At 46.8% G+C, this 16,890-nt stretch overlaps 2 protein-coding genes across 26 annotated transcripts in view; one reads left to right on the forward strand and one right to left on the reverse strand.

The window, feature by feature from the left end:
• Positions 1-209: 209 nt before the first annotated feature.
• ADPGK (ADP dependent glucokinase) lies at positions 210-10,626 on the reverse strand. Of its 2 annotated transcripts, none has more exons than XM_010717161.4 (7): positions 10,299-10,626; positions 6,664-6,889; positions 5,619-5,681; positions 4,864-4,984; positions 4,164-4,360; positions 3,437-3,535; positions 210-2,635 (listed from the first exon to the last, which is right to left on the reverse strand). In XM_010717161.4, exons 1-7 carry the CDS (start codon positions 10,511-10,513, stop codon positions 2,087-2,089), a joined length of 1,470 nt encoding a protein of 489 aa, XP_010715463.1. In that variant the 5' UTR covers positions 10,514-10,626; the 3' UTR covers positions 210-2,086. The 2 variants fall into 2 exon arrangements, with proteins under 2 accessions (XP_010715463.1, XP_010715462.1); XM_010717160.4 differs by having other exon boundaries at positions 210-2,638; positions 10,299-10,621.
• LOC109369572 (uncharacterized) overlaps positions 10,321-16,890 on the forward strand; it is a 95,091-nt gene continuing 88,521 nt past the window's right edge. For 21 of the 24 annotated variants that reach the window (XR_014885767.1, XR_014885773.1, XR_004161011.2 and 18 more), the window contains exons 1-2: positions 10,321-10,462; positions 11,830-12,103. The gene's annotated coding sequence lies outside the window, so the exon portion shown is untranslated. The remainder of the gene's footprint in view (positions 10,463-11,829; positions 12,104-16,890) is intronic. The other 3 variants (XR_014885771.1, XR_014885781.1, XR_014885774.1) reach the window with 3 other exon arrangements.

Below are 16,890 nucleotides of genomic sequence, written 5' to 3' on the forward strand. Positions count from 1 at the left end.
TCCTATCAGCAAATGTTTTTGGAAGAGAGCTGGGAAGCAGAGCAGCAGGACCGTCGCTCGAGACAGCTGTGTGCATTTGGTTTGCTTTTGTTTCAGCTCGAGAATCCACTCTGCCTGCTCCGATGCCAGGGAAGCTGCTGGTGGTCCCAGCCAGCCGTGATCAAAGGTTACAAAATGCCCCTGCTAATGGCCTCAGACCTCTCAGACAGTTGTCAGGAGACATTTTTATTTATTTTTTTCCTGTAGGAAGACTAAACCAGAACTCCAAGTCCCGCGCTACAGTTTATAAATAATAATTTTAAAAAAGACACTGAAAAGAAAGGCTTCCAGTCTTAGGAAGATCCTGCACTGAAATAGATACTGAGAGTCAACAGAAGGCCAGGATGGGACACACAATGGGAAAACACAGCACTGAGCATTTCTCCTCTGATACAACACAGACGACTTTGCTCAGAGGGAGAGGAGCAGTTAAATACATAATGACAGATAATATTCTGCGTGACGTCCATAAAAGTTCAAACAGCTGACAATCTTTGTCCTTATAGAGCGTTCATAGTGGTGTTTTCCACCAGGAGAACATCACTAAATGCCATATAGCAACCTTGCTGAAACAGATCGCTCCAGCCTAGGTGATCCTGACTCTCCTCCTGCTGCTCAGATTCAAACAGTGACCTACAATCCTGATACAGCACAGACTTGCACGCACACACTGGCTGCATTTAATCATCACACTGAAAATATCCGTAGATAGCTATGGAAATAAGAACTGGAAGTGGACAGAGACAAAGCTGTGCTGGAAAAGAGACAAGAAGAATACTGATGCTGTGCAGTAAGTGCTGGGCTATTACCAAAAGGTAAAAAATATAAATAATGTATTAAACAATACACAGATTAAACAAGATTTCTAAACTAGCAAGGCCATGATACTATTCAATTAGACGGATAAGACACAGCTCTATTTTTTTTTTATTTTTTTAATTTCAAAGGCTGTCCAGAGCAAAGACAGCCCAGTGACCTCATCAAAGGAAAAAAAGCTCTTCCCGTCAGCCTTCCCTGCTAAACACTTAGAGCTTCTAAGGACCCTTTCCTAATAAATCCATCTGAACAGAAGGCAGCAAAACTGTAGAAAACTGCACAGGAGTTCCCAAACAAAAAATTAGTCTCCAGCACTCAACAGGTTGCTGTAAGCTGTACAACACCCCGTGTAAGCAGCTGTTAGCAAAGGGAGCAAGCAGCGAGCTGCTGTGGCTCTTGGCATTTAGCATGTAGCAGACACAGGTAACGTTTTGTTGCTTACCCGACAAAAAAATAAAGCTGTGTCCCCAAATATAAACCCTGAATATCTTCACTTCAATTGCCCCAAGACTAACTGCAGGCAACGAGTTGAATCCCGTCAGTCACAGAAAGAACAGATACCCAAAATAATTTAAACTGCCTTGAGCCCACCTGTGCATTTAAGGAGCAGGTACAGCGTGCATCACATTTTCGGGCTCTGGCTCCTTCCGCTGCAGGGGCACTGAGGTTGAGAGGTAATTTTGTCAGGAACAGATTTCATCAGCACACTGAACGAGCGGAAGGTTTGCTCCTGCCACCTAGCCATGTGCTGTGAGGAGATAATGCAGGAGTTTTCTATTTTTACTTTATCATAAGCAGGACAGGGCTGAGCAGTGCTGTGTTCTCCCTGGGATCCATGGGGAGGAAGCTCTCAGGGCTGCCGCACTTTCCAGCACTAGCAGACAAGGCTCACGTGCACTTACAAAGAGCAGACCTCCAAATGTGGGTTTTGATTATTTGTGTCCCTCCCCAAATACTTAAGACAAAGAAAAGCCAATTTTCACATTAAATATGAAAACCTCTGCACTTAACAGTAGAACACTGAAGTGTTCTAGTCTTCTAGTCACTGCAAAGTGACTGGAATGTATCTGACAGTTTACACCTGGAATTATTCTTTGGCTCTTCTGTTATATCCAGAAAACATACCGCACCCTGATTCTGTTCCTATATCAGCACTGGCTGAAATCCTAATGATAACAGCATGGTTCCTCAGACACCGTACAGTTCTGCAGACAAAGGGGGCTTCAGTCTTCTACTGAAGATTTATTTCTGAATATAGCAGTCCTTCAGCTGAAATAGCATCCCCAAGTCCCACGGTCCGCACGGGATCTTTGCACACCAAAACAGGTGTGAAATGGAAGGAGATGCCTTCTCTGTGCCAATGCACCACTGGCTCGTCTGGATTTAAGGATATTTTGGAAGGTGCCTCTATCTGGGAGGTCACAAACTCCAGAGGAGCTTTAAGAAAGACTCTGCTAGTATCGATGGTTTCGGTCGCACAGGCCTGCGCCCCTGCCGCTCTGGCTCCGGCAGCCACGGCAGCCACCTGGTTGCCCCAGTGCCCATCCACTGTGGCCAGGATGTGGTAGGCCAGCGTGTGGAAGTGGATCCGTGTGAGATCCGAGGCCCGGTCCGCAGTCTTCCCGTGCTCCTTCAGGATCCAGAAGAGGATGTCGCTGACGGCACCCACGTCAGGGACGCCGTTCCAGGAAGCCAGGGAGGCGTGGGGACCAGAGGCCGACTGCGTGAGGAAGAGCAGCTCCTGCTCGTTCAGACCAATGGAGTTCACCAGGGGAAAGACCTGCTAACAGGAACATGGGAACAGGAATTTTTCTCTCAGAGAGAGATCAGACTGCGTTCTCATCCATTCTACAGACGTGTGTTACAGTCTGCTGACTACTGTACATTTTGTGCAATTAATTTTCTAGACACACTTTAAGGAGTAATCAAGCATCAAATCCACATGAAACGTTCCTAAGACTGGGATTGGAGCCATGTCAGCTTTGATAGTGGACCATCAGGACTTGCAAGAAGGAAGGACTGCGGGAAATTTAGTTTTTTGAAATTAAAAAGCTCAAATGTAAATCCTCATTTTTCCCTAGAAATCTGCAATCCTGCTAAATCCAAACCAACTGAAGGTACCTGTACCTTTGGAGTTGTGAGCATTCTCCTTGGTCATCTTTCCCTGATTGCCAAACACCTTCACCAGAGAGAATAGAGCCCATGCTATGTCTACATGGCAAGTTTGTTGAACAGTTGCTGAATAAGCTCAGATCCGCAAAAAATGCTACTCCATGGTGAAGATGAACTGAGAATCAACCAGTGAAACTTCCAAGGAGACCATACTCTGTGAGCTGAAAAAAACAGATCTGTCCTCTACAAAGCCCCAAGTCACTGCATTGAGCTGTTAACATCAGCAGAGGAAAATCAAAGTGTTCAGAATGCATCAGCTGGCATTAAACCCGCGCTCTTAATTTTTCATCAAAGGGACTAAGAAAACTAATTTCAAGTTTTCTTTTCTCTGTTCATCTACCAGTCTATACACTGTGACACTAAAGAAAAGGAAACTGATAAAAAGAGCATGTCCTCTCATTTTTGTTACCTGATGCACAATGTTGCTCATAAAGTCCTGATCAGTCATACTGGCCAGCTCCAGGTGTATAGGAATGTCAGTAGGAATGTCAGAGATGGAGGCTACCGCCTGCAGGGGCAAAGGCAAAAACATCTAAAACACATTCCTGCTAAAGGGAATAAGAACAACTTTAAACAACTTGTGTTTTTCAGAGCTCCAGAGCTGAGCTGGGGGTAGATTAGATTATAATCAGTTTTCCTGCAGTCTGTTTCAGAAACATGAGAAGTCTGAAACAGCCATAAAACAGCTGATGTTAGAAGAGAAAAAAGACAAGCTCATTGAGATGGGCACTCAGGTGTAAGACAGGCAACCTGGCATAGCTCCTTTGGGCTCAAAAGCGGATGTTGCCATTTGGGTTATCTAAGAGATAACACTTAAAGAAGTCTTGATTAAAACTTTGATCATCTTAGCGCGTGGAACAGAAAAAGTGTAATCAGCCACTATACAGGCTCCAAGAACGATGCCAGTCTGCCCAGCCAGCCAGTCAGCACTAACAGAGAACTTTTTTTGCTGTAGACAACCCACAGAATCCAACAAGATTAGACTGTGCCATTCTTACAGTTTGCATTCTTCTTGTAGCATGCAGAGACCTGAAGATGTGGCTTACTTACAACTTCAAGCCTGGGAAGCCAAAAGTCTGCTGGGGCGCATTTGATGGAATGGAAGTTAAGGAAATGCTGGTGTTTAAGCGTCCTACCTCCATTAGACGTCTGTGTCGCATCTCCTTGCTCTGGCCTTCCATCATGTGCAGTCCTGAAAGTACCACGAGATCAGGCTGAAATTCCTCCAAACTGGACACGAACACTTCCAGCATATTTAGGGCACCATTTGATAGGTCATGGGAGAAGATAAAGCGGTTGGCGTTGGGTGCCTTCACTTGTCCCCACTCTTCACCTAGGGGGGAGCAAAGATGAACATTCAGAGGAGAAGCAAATGAGACTACGTATCTAGAGGTTATTTTGGGGGATATCCTGCTGGAATCTGGAGGCATGATTTCCCAACTAACAGCTACTGCCAGCACAATTATACCTCCATGTCTGCTTAGGATATCAACAAAGTGCAAAGTATGCTTCATTTCTGTAGGCTGTAGCACAGGAGAATACAGAACCAAAGGGATGGCAGCACAGCAGCATGAGACAGTATTTACAGTAACTGTATTACAAAGAAATAAAGTTTCAAAGGAATGTAAGATGTCTGTTTACCTACCACAGCTCCCTGCAGCGCAAGGAATTACCAGATTAGCCCACTGACAGCTGTCAGCACTGATAACTTACACGGTCCTTTTGGAATTAATTGATTCAAAAAACCCCACAACAACAAATCAACAAACTTTAAAACCAGGAATATCTTTGCGACGTCCAGGGCTCCCATCTAACATTCAGCCTTTGGCAAGGTACCTGCTTGATATTCCAGGATAAGATGGAACTCATCTCTTTCCTGCATGGATTCAGGTGGCACAACCACATTGTCATCTAGTAGTTCATGGAGTTTGGGACCAACTGGGCCACAAAGGAGGATCTAGGAAACAAGAAAACCAATCAAGGATTCATAAAAGTAGCCATCTTACTCTATGAAAGCCACTCCATGTATGCATCAGTCCCAAATTTGTTGATCTCTTCCCAACAGTAGTTGACGAGTGAGACAGCTCTCATACAGGAAAATGTATTCCCTTCAGTGTTTGGTTGTTCACTTTACAGAAATCTTGACTTAAACCATAACAGCATTAGAACCAAGCTTTATTCAACCAAGACTTTTCCAACCTCACTGTGAGGATCTCACACCAATCTTTTTCAGACAATGTGGTCTCCACATGACCACCTGAAAAAAGAAACTCGCTTCTACTAAAACAAGAGAGCAAAAATTGAGAGGATTAGGATGACACAGGGATTTGTATTTGTTTTATTAGAGGGAAGATGAAGATAAAAGCCAATAACTCAAAGGGAGCAATAAACTAGCAACCATTTCCTAGGCAACAGATGTAAAATATTAAGAATTAAACAAATCATCTGTGCTTTTCAGTATATAAGGCCAATGATGTGTTCTGCTGTACCCCAAGAAACAGCTCCAGTTGCAAGATCTCCCATATCTACAGGGATGTACTTTAAGCCTCATTACAGATGAGCAAATAACATGAAATTCTTGGAACACCTACCTTCAGGTCTGGATTTGCTGCAAGCTTCTGACCAATGAGAGCAGCATTGCCTCCAACGTAAAGCTGTAAAATATAAGGGCAGTATGGGTATTGCCTTGCTTTGATAGCTTTACACATGCTTAGTCACCTGTAGAAGACTCAAGATTTTAGCATTTCAGAAGATGTCCCAGCATTAGAGAATTTAGCAAAGCTCGCTGGGGCTGATGGCAAAACAATTAAAATTCTCTGTCAGACGTCAACAAATTTAATGTTCCCTGTTTTTTTTAAACCTAAGTATTTGTCCTCAGGTAAAACACAACCCTCTAACAAATCAATTAATATGTAACAAATATTCCCTTTTATATCTCTGCAAGTTTTCAGTTGTTTTTTTTTTTTTTGTTTGTTTGTTTTTGTTTTTAAATCAGCAAAGCAAACTAGCAGTCATTTAAAAATTGCAACAATATTTCATTCAATTTGCAGTTAGGGTGGAACTGCTACCTGTGCCCTCACAATGTGAGCAGAATTGTAGAAGCTTCTTCTGCATTAAACAGTTTGGGACAATGAGCTGTCAAATAGGTACCAAGTAGATTCAGAAGACCCAGTGTAACCAGAGCAAAAGAACTCTGCTTCTGGAAAGGGAGGCTTCAGGAAAATTAATTCTTTCTTTTCATCACCCCACCTTCTAGAGAGAATTTGAAACCTGCATTGAAGTGCTGAAGCTAACTGGAGTGCTCCTAACACTCGGATCCATTTCCTTGCTTTCTGCCTCATTACAAGACATTAGAGCCTCTGATATCATCAACCCCATCTGGCTCCCATGAAACATAAAAATATCTCCAGTAGTATTCATACAGAGCCATCTTGGATGGACATTTTGGTTTGAAGAATGCAAGCAAAGCACGAGCTATTCAAAGCCCTACTACTCAGTGCAGAGTTCTGTTCTTAGCTATAGCATAGTTTTTTCCCTAAATGACTGTGCTCTCCCTAGGGAGAACAGAAGTCATCAAAGTCATGCAGAACATAAGAAACAAGCTTCTCAAACCTTATCTACATGGGCAAGACATACCTGTGCACCAGGGTGCTCCGAGGCAGTCTGTGCTATGTGATGGAAGGACTCAGCGTCGCTGAAGAAGCGTTCGGCAGCTGCTCCTTTCTCCATGAAGTGAGTGAATGCTTCTCTCAGGTCCTGTCTGGAGTTCAGGACATCATGATTTTTTCCCAACCCGGGTTTAAGACCAAGTGCCTCCAACAACTTCACGCCGGACAGAACCACGTCGACGCAGGCATTGACACTGAAACAGAGAAGGAAAACGCATACTGGGAAACCACTGTGTGCTGGGGCACTTGTGAGACAATACAGTGACATCACTTCCCAGCCAGCGAGGTCTGCTGTGAGTTCTGACAGCCCTCAGGAAAAAACAACCAACCAAATGAGAAAAGCAAAAACACAGAGATACGAGTTTCCTGCAGTTCTGAACTTTGGTGCTCTCCTCTTGACGTGTTTTAACTGTGCTCCAGCACAGGGCCGACGAGATGGATCTCTAAAATTCCAATGAATTAAAACAAGAAAGCATAAGCTGCTTATTTTCAGTGCTGGCTGTGTACGTTCTAATTGGTTTTACACTTCATTTGCTGTCCTAGGCTTGCTCAAAAAAGAGCAGGCACAATAATAATAGCATTTTTAACTTTTAATTCCTAGAACAAAGACATTTTTATTGTCCTAGTTCTAGTTTAAGACCTGCAGGCAATTCAGAACTGTTAAAAAGAAAGCTGGAAGTATTTAAATCTACCCATCAACCTCTCCAATTTCAACTACCACTAACAAAAAGCAAAACCACATACATGACAGCCCATACCTGGACCAGCTCTGTTTATGAGAAGTGAGACACTTCTCAGTTGAAACACTTAAAGACCACAGCTTCCAAAGCACCATCCTAAAGTGCCACAGATAGCCCACCTCCTCCTCTCAAACAGAAGAACAGAAGAATCCAGCACTAGTTGGGAAGTTGTAAGGGCCAACTTAGCAGATTTGGATGAAATCACACCTGTGGTACAAGCCTTCCAGTCCCCCCCCTTACAAACTACAGCAATTAAAGCACAGTGAATCAAATTCAAAGAGAGCAGGAAAGTTTCTGGGCTGCAACCAGGTCCCCAGGAAACATCTAGCATGCATTACTAGCGTATTTCAGGACAAAATTATAAGCACTTATTCCTGTTCCTGGGTTTCAGAGAGATACTGATATAAGCAACATATTTACTAAGCTCACATGAGCAATTACTATAGCATTTTCTGGGGCCATGCAGCCCAGAGACAAGAAGGCTCTGGGGAGACATGAAGTGGCCTTTCAGCATTTTAAAGGGGCTGTAAGAAAGAAGGGCACAGACTGTTAAGCGGGGTCTGCTGTGACAGGACAAGGGGAAATGGTTTCAAACTACAGAAGGGAAGATATATACTGGATGTAAGGAAGAAGTTTTGCACACTAAGGGCAGTGAGGCAGTGGCACAGGTTGCCCAGAGAGGCAGTGATGCCCCATCCCTGCAGACACCAAGGTCAGGCTGGGGGGCTCTGAGCACCTGATGTGCTGTGGGTGAGGGAGTTGGACTGATGGCCATTAAGGGTCTCTTCCATCTCAAACGATTCTATGGTTCTGGAACTGTTCTTAAGTGTGCTTTCCCCTACAATTCTGTGGTTCTGTTCCTCCATCCCATGCTTCCACAACAGGGATCCAAACAATCTCCAAAGCTTTCCCAGTATCTCCAACCTACTCAGCATCTGCCCATAACACTCTGAGTACCACCGCCTGCTTGCATGCCAGCTCAGAACACACAGCCATTCCTCCTTGTCAGTGACCTCTGATGCATGACTTGGTCCCAAGCACAGCAAGGCTGCATCGTACAGAATAAAGGACATGAAAAACCTCCAGGGTTTTTAGTGCAGGTTGTAACACACTTCATATTAGAACAGAAATCCTCTATACTGTGCATCACCTGGTATGCTAAAGAGAGAAAAATCCCCTTGCCTCGCAGAGAAAAGCAAAGAAGCAATAAGCATCAGTGGTGTTTTAGCCACAGTCTCACTGCAGCAAAAGGTCAGCAATCTCATGTTTTAATGATCATTAAAGACACAAGGGGACATAAACCAAGTAACAGTTCTTTCAAGTGAGACGCTTCTAATCATCTTCCAGCTGTCTTCCCTCTCCCTACTCTGCTAACACACTTCTTACTTTCAATAAACTCCCCTAACAGCGGGAATGTGCTACTAATGAACTGCTTCTGCTGGTGAACTTTGAGGCCCTGGGTGTCTGGTGTGGGCATCTGTTTTATATATAGAGATATATACATACACAATCAGTCCCTTTAAGGCAAAGAAGAAAGCAAGGAACAAACTGAAGTTAACTGTCTATTCCAGTGAAGGTGTGGAAAAGAGAAGGCATGAGACATTGAAAAAACTATCTGCAACATAGTCAGGTCAGAAAGTCTGCATCAACCATAACACAAGAGAATGACAGACTGTAACACTGTATCAGCTCTGCATCCATTATGCTGAATAACTTTTTCCAACACTTGAAGGTTGAACCTCATGGTCAAAGACAAGTTATTCTGTCACGTCCTTCTATTTAAAAGAAAGTGAGTAAAGTGCTATATATAATACCAAGTTTAATGGTCAGATTTAAACCCTGCTTTTCAAATTGATGTGACATTCCTAAACTTTCCCCAACCCTCTTTCTCTGCAGGTTAAAAGGAGTGCTGGACTTCACCATGCACACACAGGTGTTTTAATGCCCAGTGCTCTTTCCCATCCCCTTTCCTCTCTCATTTCTTCCCTTTGATTCCATTCACAGAATCAAAGAACTGTAAGGGCTGGAAGGAACCTCTGAAGATCATTGAGTCCAACCCCTGCTAAAGCAGGTTGCACAGGTAGGAAGGTGTCCAGGCATGTCTTAAGTATCTCCAAAGAAGGAGACTCCACCACTTGTCTGAGCAGGCTGTTCCAGTGCTCTGTCACTCTGACAGTAAGTTCCTTCTTGTGTTAGTACGGAATTTCCTGTGTTTAAGTTTGTGACCCCTTGTCCCGATATTGCACACCACCAAAAAGAGCCCAGCCCTACTTGCCTTCTGCCCTTTAGATATTGATAAGCACTGACCAGATTCCCCTTCAGCCTTCTCCAGACAGAACAGCCCCAGGTCTCTCAGCCTTTCCTCACGCAGGAGATGCTCCAGGCCCCAAGTATCTCCATGGCCCACAACTACACTTTCTAGAAAATCTCTGCGTTTTTGGAACAGAGGAGCCCAGAACTGGACCCAGCACTGCAGATGCGGCCTCAACAGGGCAGAGCAGAGGGCAGATCGCCTCCCTTGACCTGCTGCCACGTTCCTATCGCACCACAGGTACCACCGTTCTTCTCTTCCCCACCTCTACCTTTGCGAGAAGGCCTCACTCCGTCTAACTAACCCTCTCACACCCATCAGCGCCGCCAGCCGTCCCCAAGTCACCCTGTCAGTACACGAAACCATTTCACACACAGCGAAGCGAGGCGCAGCGCGCAGCCCGCCCCGCCGAGCGGCCCTCAGCGGGCAGCAGTCTCATCCCGTCCCGTCCCGTCCCATCCCGTCCCGTCCCATCTCGCTCCGCTCAGCGCTGTGCCACGCCTGCCGCTGGAAGCCTGCGCATGCACGGTGTCCTACCCGACAGTGACCTACCCGACGGCGACGCGTCCCCAGCCCCGCGCCGGGCGGACGATGGCCGCCTGCCAGGCCGCTACCATGCGGCTCTCCAGGGAGCCGGCGCGGCTCAGCCCGCCCAGCAGAGAGGCGGAGAGGTGCTGGAGAATGGAGGGGGACGGCTGGGGGCCCAGCAGCCAAAGGTAGCCCAGCGCCAGGGCCAGCAGGCCCACGCACGCAGATCGCTGCCACATCGCGCGGCCCTTCCCCCGCCACGTCTGAGGGGGGAGGAAGGCGGGAGGGATGGACGCGGGGGCCCTCCTTACGCCGCCTCCGTGGCGTCCCGCCCCCTCCGGGCCCCGTCTGTCGTAAAGCCGCTTCAGGAATCGGGGCGGGCTCTACGCGAAATGCGCAGCCTCTCACTCCCTGCGCCGTTTGCGTACGGCGGCGATGTGCGGCTGCGCTGCGGGTGTAGCTGAGCTACGGGAATAAGGGGGGAGCGCGAGCGCGGCGGTGCTTCGTGAGAGCAAATGGCGGAAGGAGGTGCTCCCTCACGGCCGTCAGGGCTTCGGGGTGTCCTGGGGCCGTCCGGCCCGGGGGAGCCTGGCCCCCCACCTGTGGGGTGTGAGTGCCATGGTGTGGGGACCGAGGAGCCTGCGGGGAGCGCCGTCTTGGTGCCTCCGTCAGGGCTCGGTCCTCACAGGATGGAGCTGCATTCGTTTTCACCTTCCTCAGGCCGCCCTCCGTCCCTCACTGCCCTGCACCTCTGTGGGCTCACGGGCCGTATTTCTGCTGTGTTCTTCAGCCTTTTCCTCAGTAGCGCAGCTCCCGATCTCAGCCCCCAGCCCCGGCTCTGCCCGAGCTTCGCACGGAGCGCTGCCCACCTTGGAAGCTGGGCTGTGAGGGGAGCGGGGCGGCACGGGCTGCTGGAGCGGCAGGAGCGTCAGCTGTGAGCCTGCGACGGAACGTGCGGGAGTTTGACAGCTGCGTTGGCTGAGGGCTGATAATTTGCTTACTCAGCTCTGTGTTGTGAATGGTTGTCACTTTCTCGAACTCTGACAAAACAAACAGTAAAGGAGATGGAGTGGCAGAAGGCTTCTGAGGCTTTGTCGGTAGGACTTTCCGTTTAACTAGTTTACTCTTTTTCACTTTGGCCCTTTTCCTGCTGCTGTATGCACTATGAAATCTTGCTGCCATACCCCTGGGCTCCCCAGGTGCAGCTTTGCTTAATGCTGTGCTGCTGGAGGACGCAGCCAACACCACAGGAGCCCCTCGCTGCTCAGTGCAATCAGGTCTTCACCTGTGGGAGCCTGTGTATTTATAGCCTTGTCGCGGAACATCATAATTAGAGTGCCCATAAGGCACCTGCAGCGCTGACACAGCTCAGGGACTCCGTGATTAGTGCTGTGCCACCAGAGGGTTGGACAACAAGCAGATAACCCATCCAGTAGTGTGGTATGTCAGGGAATTAGCCATGATTCCAATTTGGGGTGATTAGTTTTTCATCTGATGCTAAGGCTGTGTTCTGTATTGCTTCTCTGAAGACTAAAATAGTCTTTTTTATTCCCAGAACAGGTACAGTTTCCACATTAAACTTGCCTGGGAGGAACCACTGCTATTTGGTCTCTGCAAACTCTGCAAACATTCCAGCTCCGTGACCAGTTTTGTCAGTGGTCTTGAAAGAGGCTGCAAAGATAACTGAAAGATTTGTTTTATGATCTTGATTCCTGCAAGACAACAAGAAGAAAAGTTCCCTTACTGAACCTGTTCAGTTACGGAGCTAACAAGCAGTTTTGGTGCATACTTGTTTTAACCTAATGCAGATCTAGATCTGCCTGGAAAAGGTAATTTAGAGGTGAAACTGTCAGATCCCAACCAAAATGCAACACCTTATTTCTCGTCTCTTAAGCTGCCCAGCATCCCACAAACTTTAGTTAGAGGTGATGGGGAGGGGTACAGGGCTGCTGGATTCATGCAGTGACTCAGAATTGAGTAGAAAAATATTAATTTAATTCCTGTTTAATTATTTCTCATTTGGGTTTGTGTGTTGTTTTGAAGGCGTGACAGAATGATTTTAAGAACTTTTGCTGGAATACTTCTTAATACAGGAAGAGTTGGTAGGTTTCAAAACAAAGAGTTAAAATGTCACCTCTACAGTTATTCTGCATTTCTTCTTCCTGATTATATGAAGTTCTCTGTGTAAGAAGTCCTTTTCTTGACACAGTTTCATGGTATGAGCTGCTTGTGACTTGGAGGGGGTGTACAACAAAGGCAGTTTTAATCAATTTTCAGTTACTGGAAACTGAATTTGTTCCCTTTAGCAAAAGAAGAAAAAAAATGTGACGGGGGAACTTTGTCTGCAGGAGGCAGACAAACAAGCAGGCAAATGCTTCTTTTGAAAATTAGCTATGGAGAGTTGCACACAGAGCATGTGCTCTCAGCAGCCACTCAGTGCTCACAAACCTTTATGCATGAGCTTCTTAATGACCTTACTGAGTTTGCTTTTCTGATCACAAGCACAGTTTTGAGGCATGGGGGTTTGCCAGAATCCTGTTAGGCAGGAAGTGAGAGGAAAGGGGGCGAGGATAGGAAAGCAGAGGAATAACAGGGAGGGGTGAAAGCCAGAGCTTTGGGTTCCCAAAGGAACTGTGGAGAACTGTTTTCTGTAGCTTGAACTTGCAAGCAATTGTTTTTACTCCTTATTAAGTTGAATTTACATATTCAAATGGATTCATTCCTTTTGACCTACTTTGGCCAGCTTAAACTGTAGGCATGCGCACAATGCGGGAAGGAGTTTTTCTCAAACGATGAATTCCTTTATTGTTGGTGGGATCGGTCATGCATATCTTTAGTGCCTGGGATTGAATCTTTAGCTGCACCTAATAAACATTAGGTAGTGCTCAAGGCAGGATTTGCATTGCAGATGGCTGCAGTGCTGTTGCCTCCTGTGGCAGCCAGCACTCCCATCATATTACTGCGTCTCTGTGCTCCCTAGGCTTCCTGAAGTCAATTATTCAGGTGTTGTCTGCATGTTCTCTGAGATCAAACCTTTCCCTGAAATCCCACACCCTCCTCTCTTTGATTGCAGGCCTCGTTTAATCCGAATTTGAAACTCATTAGAGCGTGTGTCTGTTCAAACTCATGGAATTACTGTGGATGTTTCTGATGCTTGACCTGTGACATTTAGTGGGAGCCAGTAACAGAGTACATGAGCATGATTGCTTGCTGCTAGAGGAGTAGGAAAAAGTGGAAAATAGGCTTTTTGGGTGGGTCCTAGTAATGGCCTGGAAAATTCAGAAGAAAGTTTGCAGTGAGCCATGCAGATGAGCAGAGGAACTCCAATTCAAATAGACTGTGCTATGCTCAGAAATTGTGCAGCATTCCCCATATCAGCTCTGCCAACGTATCTCAGTCCTGGACTTGAGCACCCACTGCTTCTCTGCTCCATAACACACACTCAGCTTGGCCACCACATCTCAATCTTGATCAGTAACACCTCCTGCTGTTCCAATTCTGGGACCTTTTGGAGCAGAAAATACCATCTCTCTCCTAAATTGTGCCAAATTACTTGGTTTTGGCCACAGAACTAATTTTCACTTGTCACCTAACGGGGTACCTAAAGACTTTCATCTAGCAGTGTCAGTGCCAGAGGAAAAAGAACATGAGAATACCCAGCCCCCTGCTAAGTCCCCTAATTATATAGTGATGTGTTAATAACAAGCACGCTTTCATGTCTTGGCAGTTGCAAAACACTCATCAGTAGTGCAGCGCTTCAGAACTAGAGTCGCACAGGAAAGATGCAAGTCCCCATTTAAATTACTTAATTAGGACAAGCATTGTCTGTACCCAGGATTAGAGTTTGGAAGAAATGCTAGTGTGAAGCTGTCAGATGCCAGTTGTTTGGGTGTTCTGCAGAATCTGAGCCACCACATAAGAGCCTCGCTGTTGCAGAAGCAATCTTTCTGTGCAGAGAATTTTTCTTCCCACTCCACCTCATGATTATAAATCTGTCTTATTTGGAGGCCTTGCCATTTTTTTTTTTTTTAACTCAGCAGTGGGGGGTGGAACGGCTTCCATCTTGGCTGATGCATCAGGGCTGAAGCTGGGAACATCCAGATCCAAAATTATGTGCTGCTTTCAGTTTGAGCCAAATTGCTGGGTTTTGTAGTGCTGATGGCTCACACCCTGTGGTGATGAGCCTGCTTTCCAGCAGAAGGCCCCAGAGCTGGAGCAAGAGTGAACTACCAAGTGTGCTGGTGAATACCCTGAGCAATTTGAGTTCTTGGCAGTGGCAGCCTATGCACAGGAAGTATTGCCCTGTTACTGGAGAAAGTGATTCAGATCATCAGAAATTGAGGGAGTCTTGACTCTTCGTCAGAAGAAGATGGGTTAGGAAATTATCAAGGAATATGTGAGGAAAAAATTGAGGAAGTCTTGATTGCAGGTGTGGGACAACCAGGGGATCAGGCCCAGCCTGCTCAGGTTCATGAAAGGCAGCTGCTGCTTGCCCAACCTCATTGCCTTCTGTGACCAGAATGCCCTACAGAAGGATCTGGACAGGCTGCGTCGATGGGCCAGTGGGTTGAGCTACAACAAACCAAGGGCTGGGTCCTGCACTTTGGTCACAACACCCCTGTGTATTGTTACAGGCTTGGGGGAGAGTGACTGGCAAGCTGTGCGGAGGAAAAGACTCTGGAGCTGTTTCGGTTGATGCTCGGCTGAACGTGAGCCGGCAGTGTGCCCAGGTGACCAAGAAGGCCAATGATATCTGCCAGTGGCTTGTTTTAGAAATAGTGCAGCCAGCAGGAATAGGGAGGTGATCATCCCCCTGTAGTTAGCACTGGGGAGGCCACACCACGAGTGCTGTGTTGTTTTGTGCCCCTTGCAAAAAGAAAGACATCAAGGCCCTGGAGTGTGTCTGGAGAAGGGCAACAGAGCTGTGAGAGGTCTGGAGCACAACTGTTATGGGGAGTGGCTGAGGGAGCTGGGATGGGTCAGTCGGGAGGGGGCTCAGGGGAGGCCTTATCTCTTCCTACAGCTCCTAAAAGGGAGGCTGTGGTGAGGTGGAGGTCAGCCTCTCCTCCCAAGTAGCTGCGATATGATGAGAAGGAATGGCCTCAAGTTGTGCCAGGGGAGGTTCAAGTTGGGTATTAGGTGAAACTTCTCTGAAGGAGTGGTACTGCAGTGGCGCAGGCTGTCCAGGGAGGTGGTGGAGTCACTGTCCCCGCAGGCGTTCAAGAGATGTGGAGATGTGGCACTTAGGGATGTGTTTACTGGGCATGGAGGGGATGGGCTGCTGACTGGACTAGATGATCCTAGTTCCTACCCTAATGGTTCTCTGATTCTGTTCTTGTTCTGGTGAGACTGCAAGTTGGTGCAGCTGCACCAACTGGAAAAGGATCCTCTGGAAGTAAGGGGGAGGTTAGGAAGCCTGGGAAGTATTAGCATGTGGGATGATAGGCTTAGGGGAAAATAGAGAAGGCTAGTCAAGTAGAACAGCAAAAAGAAGGGGAGTCAGGTGGGAGAGGTTTCCTTTTCAAAGATGGGCGGATGTGAATGATGAGTGTGTCATGTTAGCTCCTGAGTGTGAAATTGAGCTGTGCCTGAAGTCCTTACTTGTAAATGCAGCCTGCATGCTGGCTTTGCTTTTGGGCCTGGCATCAGCCACCTGCCATGCCTGGCAGGGCTTCGGCCCCTTCCCTGCAGCAGATCCGGCTGTGAGCAGGGCTGCCAGTTGTTGAGAGCTGCCGAACAACAGGCCAGCTAAACACCTCTTTATCTGGCAGGCTTGGCCCTGTAAACAGTCCTGCAAGAGCTGTTGGGTGCTGACACTGTATAATGACCCGGAAGAAAGGATGGATCTACTTCTGATATGAGCAGGATAAAGCAATGCTTTAAGTGCTTTATTCTATTCCAACTTCTTCAGCGAGGTAAAAGATGAATGACAGATGCCCAATCTTGTCTTGGGAAAGGAAATCTGAAAACAAAGCTTCTTCATATATTATTCTTCAGTCCACTAGATCCATCCAATTTACGTAGCAACTGGGGAGCATTGTGTGGATCGTATCTTATAAAACACACTTTGCATTCTTTATTACGTACACTACAAACTCTGTTCCTGTCATGTCGATGATGCTGGTGTCACCGAGAGTGAGTTGGTTTAAAGGTTTGGTGTCTCTCTAGCACTGCAGCAGTGAGGACAGACAGACTGCTGCTAAACAATGTTATCAGTGTGTAGCTCTAACAGATGGGAGTAGTACCACCCCATCAGCAGAATTATACACCTCAAATGGATTCACTTGTTTCTATTACCATTCAAGAAAACTCCTAAAAAATGGATCTCTGTGAAGCCTTTCATTTGCAACCCTTTAGGCTTTAATTTAAGCTCTTGCTGTGGTGGAGGACTGTGGAAGAAGGCTGCAGGCACGCCTGGATAGACTAGAACAGAGAGACCCAAGTGTTTGCTGTCCTTAGTTCTGCTTACTTGCAGAGCTGTACACGAGGGCATGCTGAGGTTACTTTGCCAATGGGTAGGGCACACTTGGGTCACAGTTCTGTGAACATAATTGAGGGAAGAGGCATGATCTGTAGCTGAGAGCTGTGCAGTTTTACCAGCAAAAAGTGTCTCATT

Source organism: Meleagris gallopavo, chromosome 12 (assembly GCF_905368555.1).
Source record: "Meleagris gallopavo chromosome 12, MGAL_WU_HG_1.1, whole genome shotgun sequence".
In the NCBI taxonomy this organism is placed as follows: domain Eukaryota; kingdom Metazoa; phylum Chordata; class Aves; order Galliformes; family Phasianidae; genus Meleagris; species Meleagris gallopavo.

Bases quoted from the DNA above. Each gene is read 5' to 3' on its own strand.
- ADPGK (XM_010717160.4), bottom strand. From the start codon at position 10,513: ATGTGGCAGCGATCTGCGTGCGTGGGCCTGCTGGCCCTGGCGCTGGGC. The intron at 6,890-10,298 runs GTAGGTCACTGT...TCTCTGTTTCAG, and splicing joins TGGGGACGCGTCGCCGTCGG to TGTCAATGCCTGCGTCGACG. The intron at 5,682-6,663 runs GTATGTCTTGCC...TATATTTTACAG, and splicing joins CGGAGCACCCTGGTGCACAG to CTTTACGTTGGAGGCAATGC.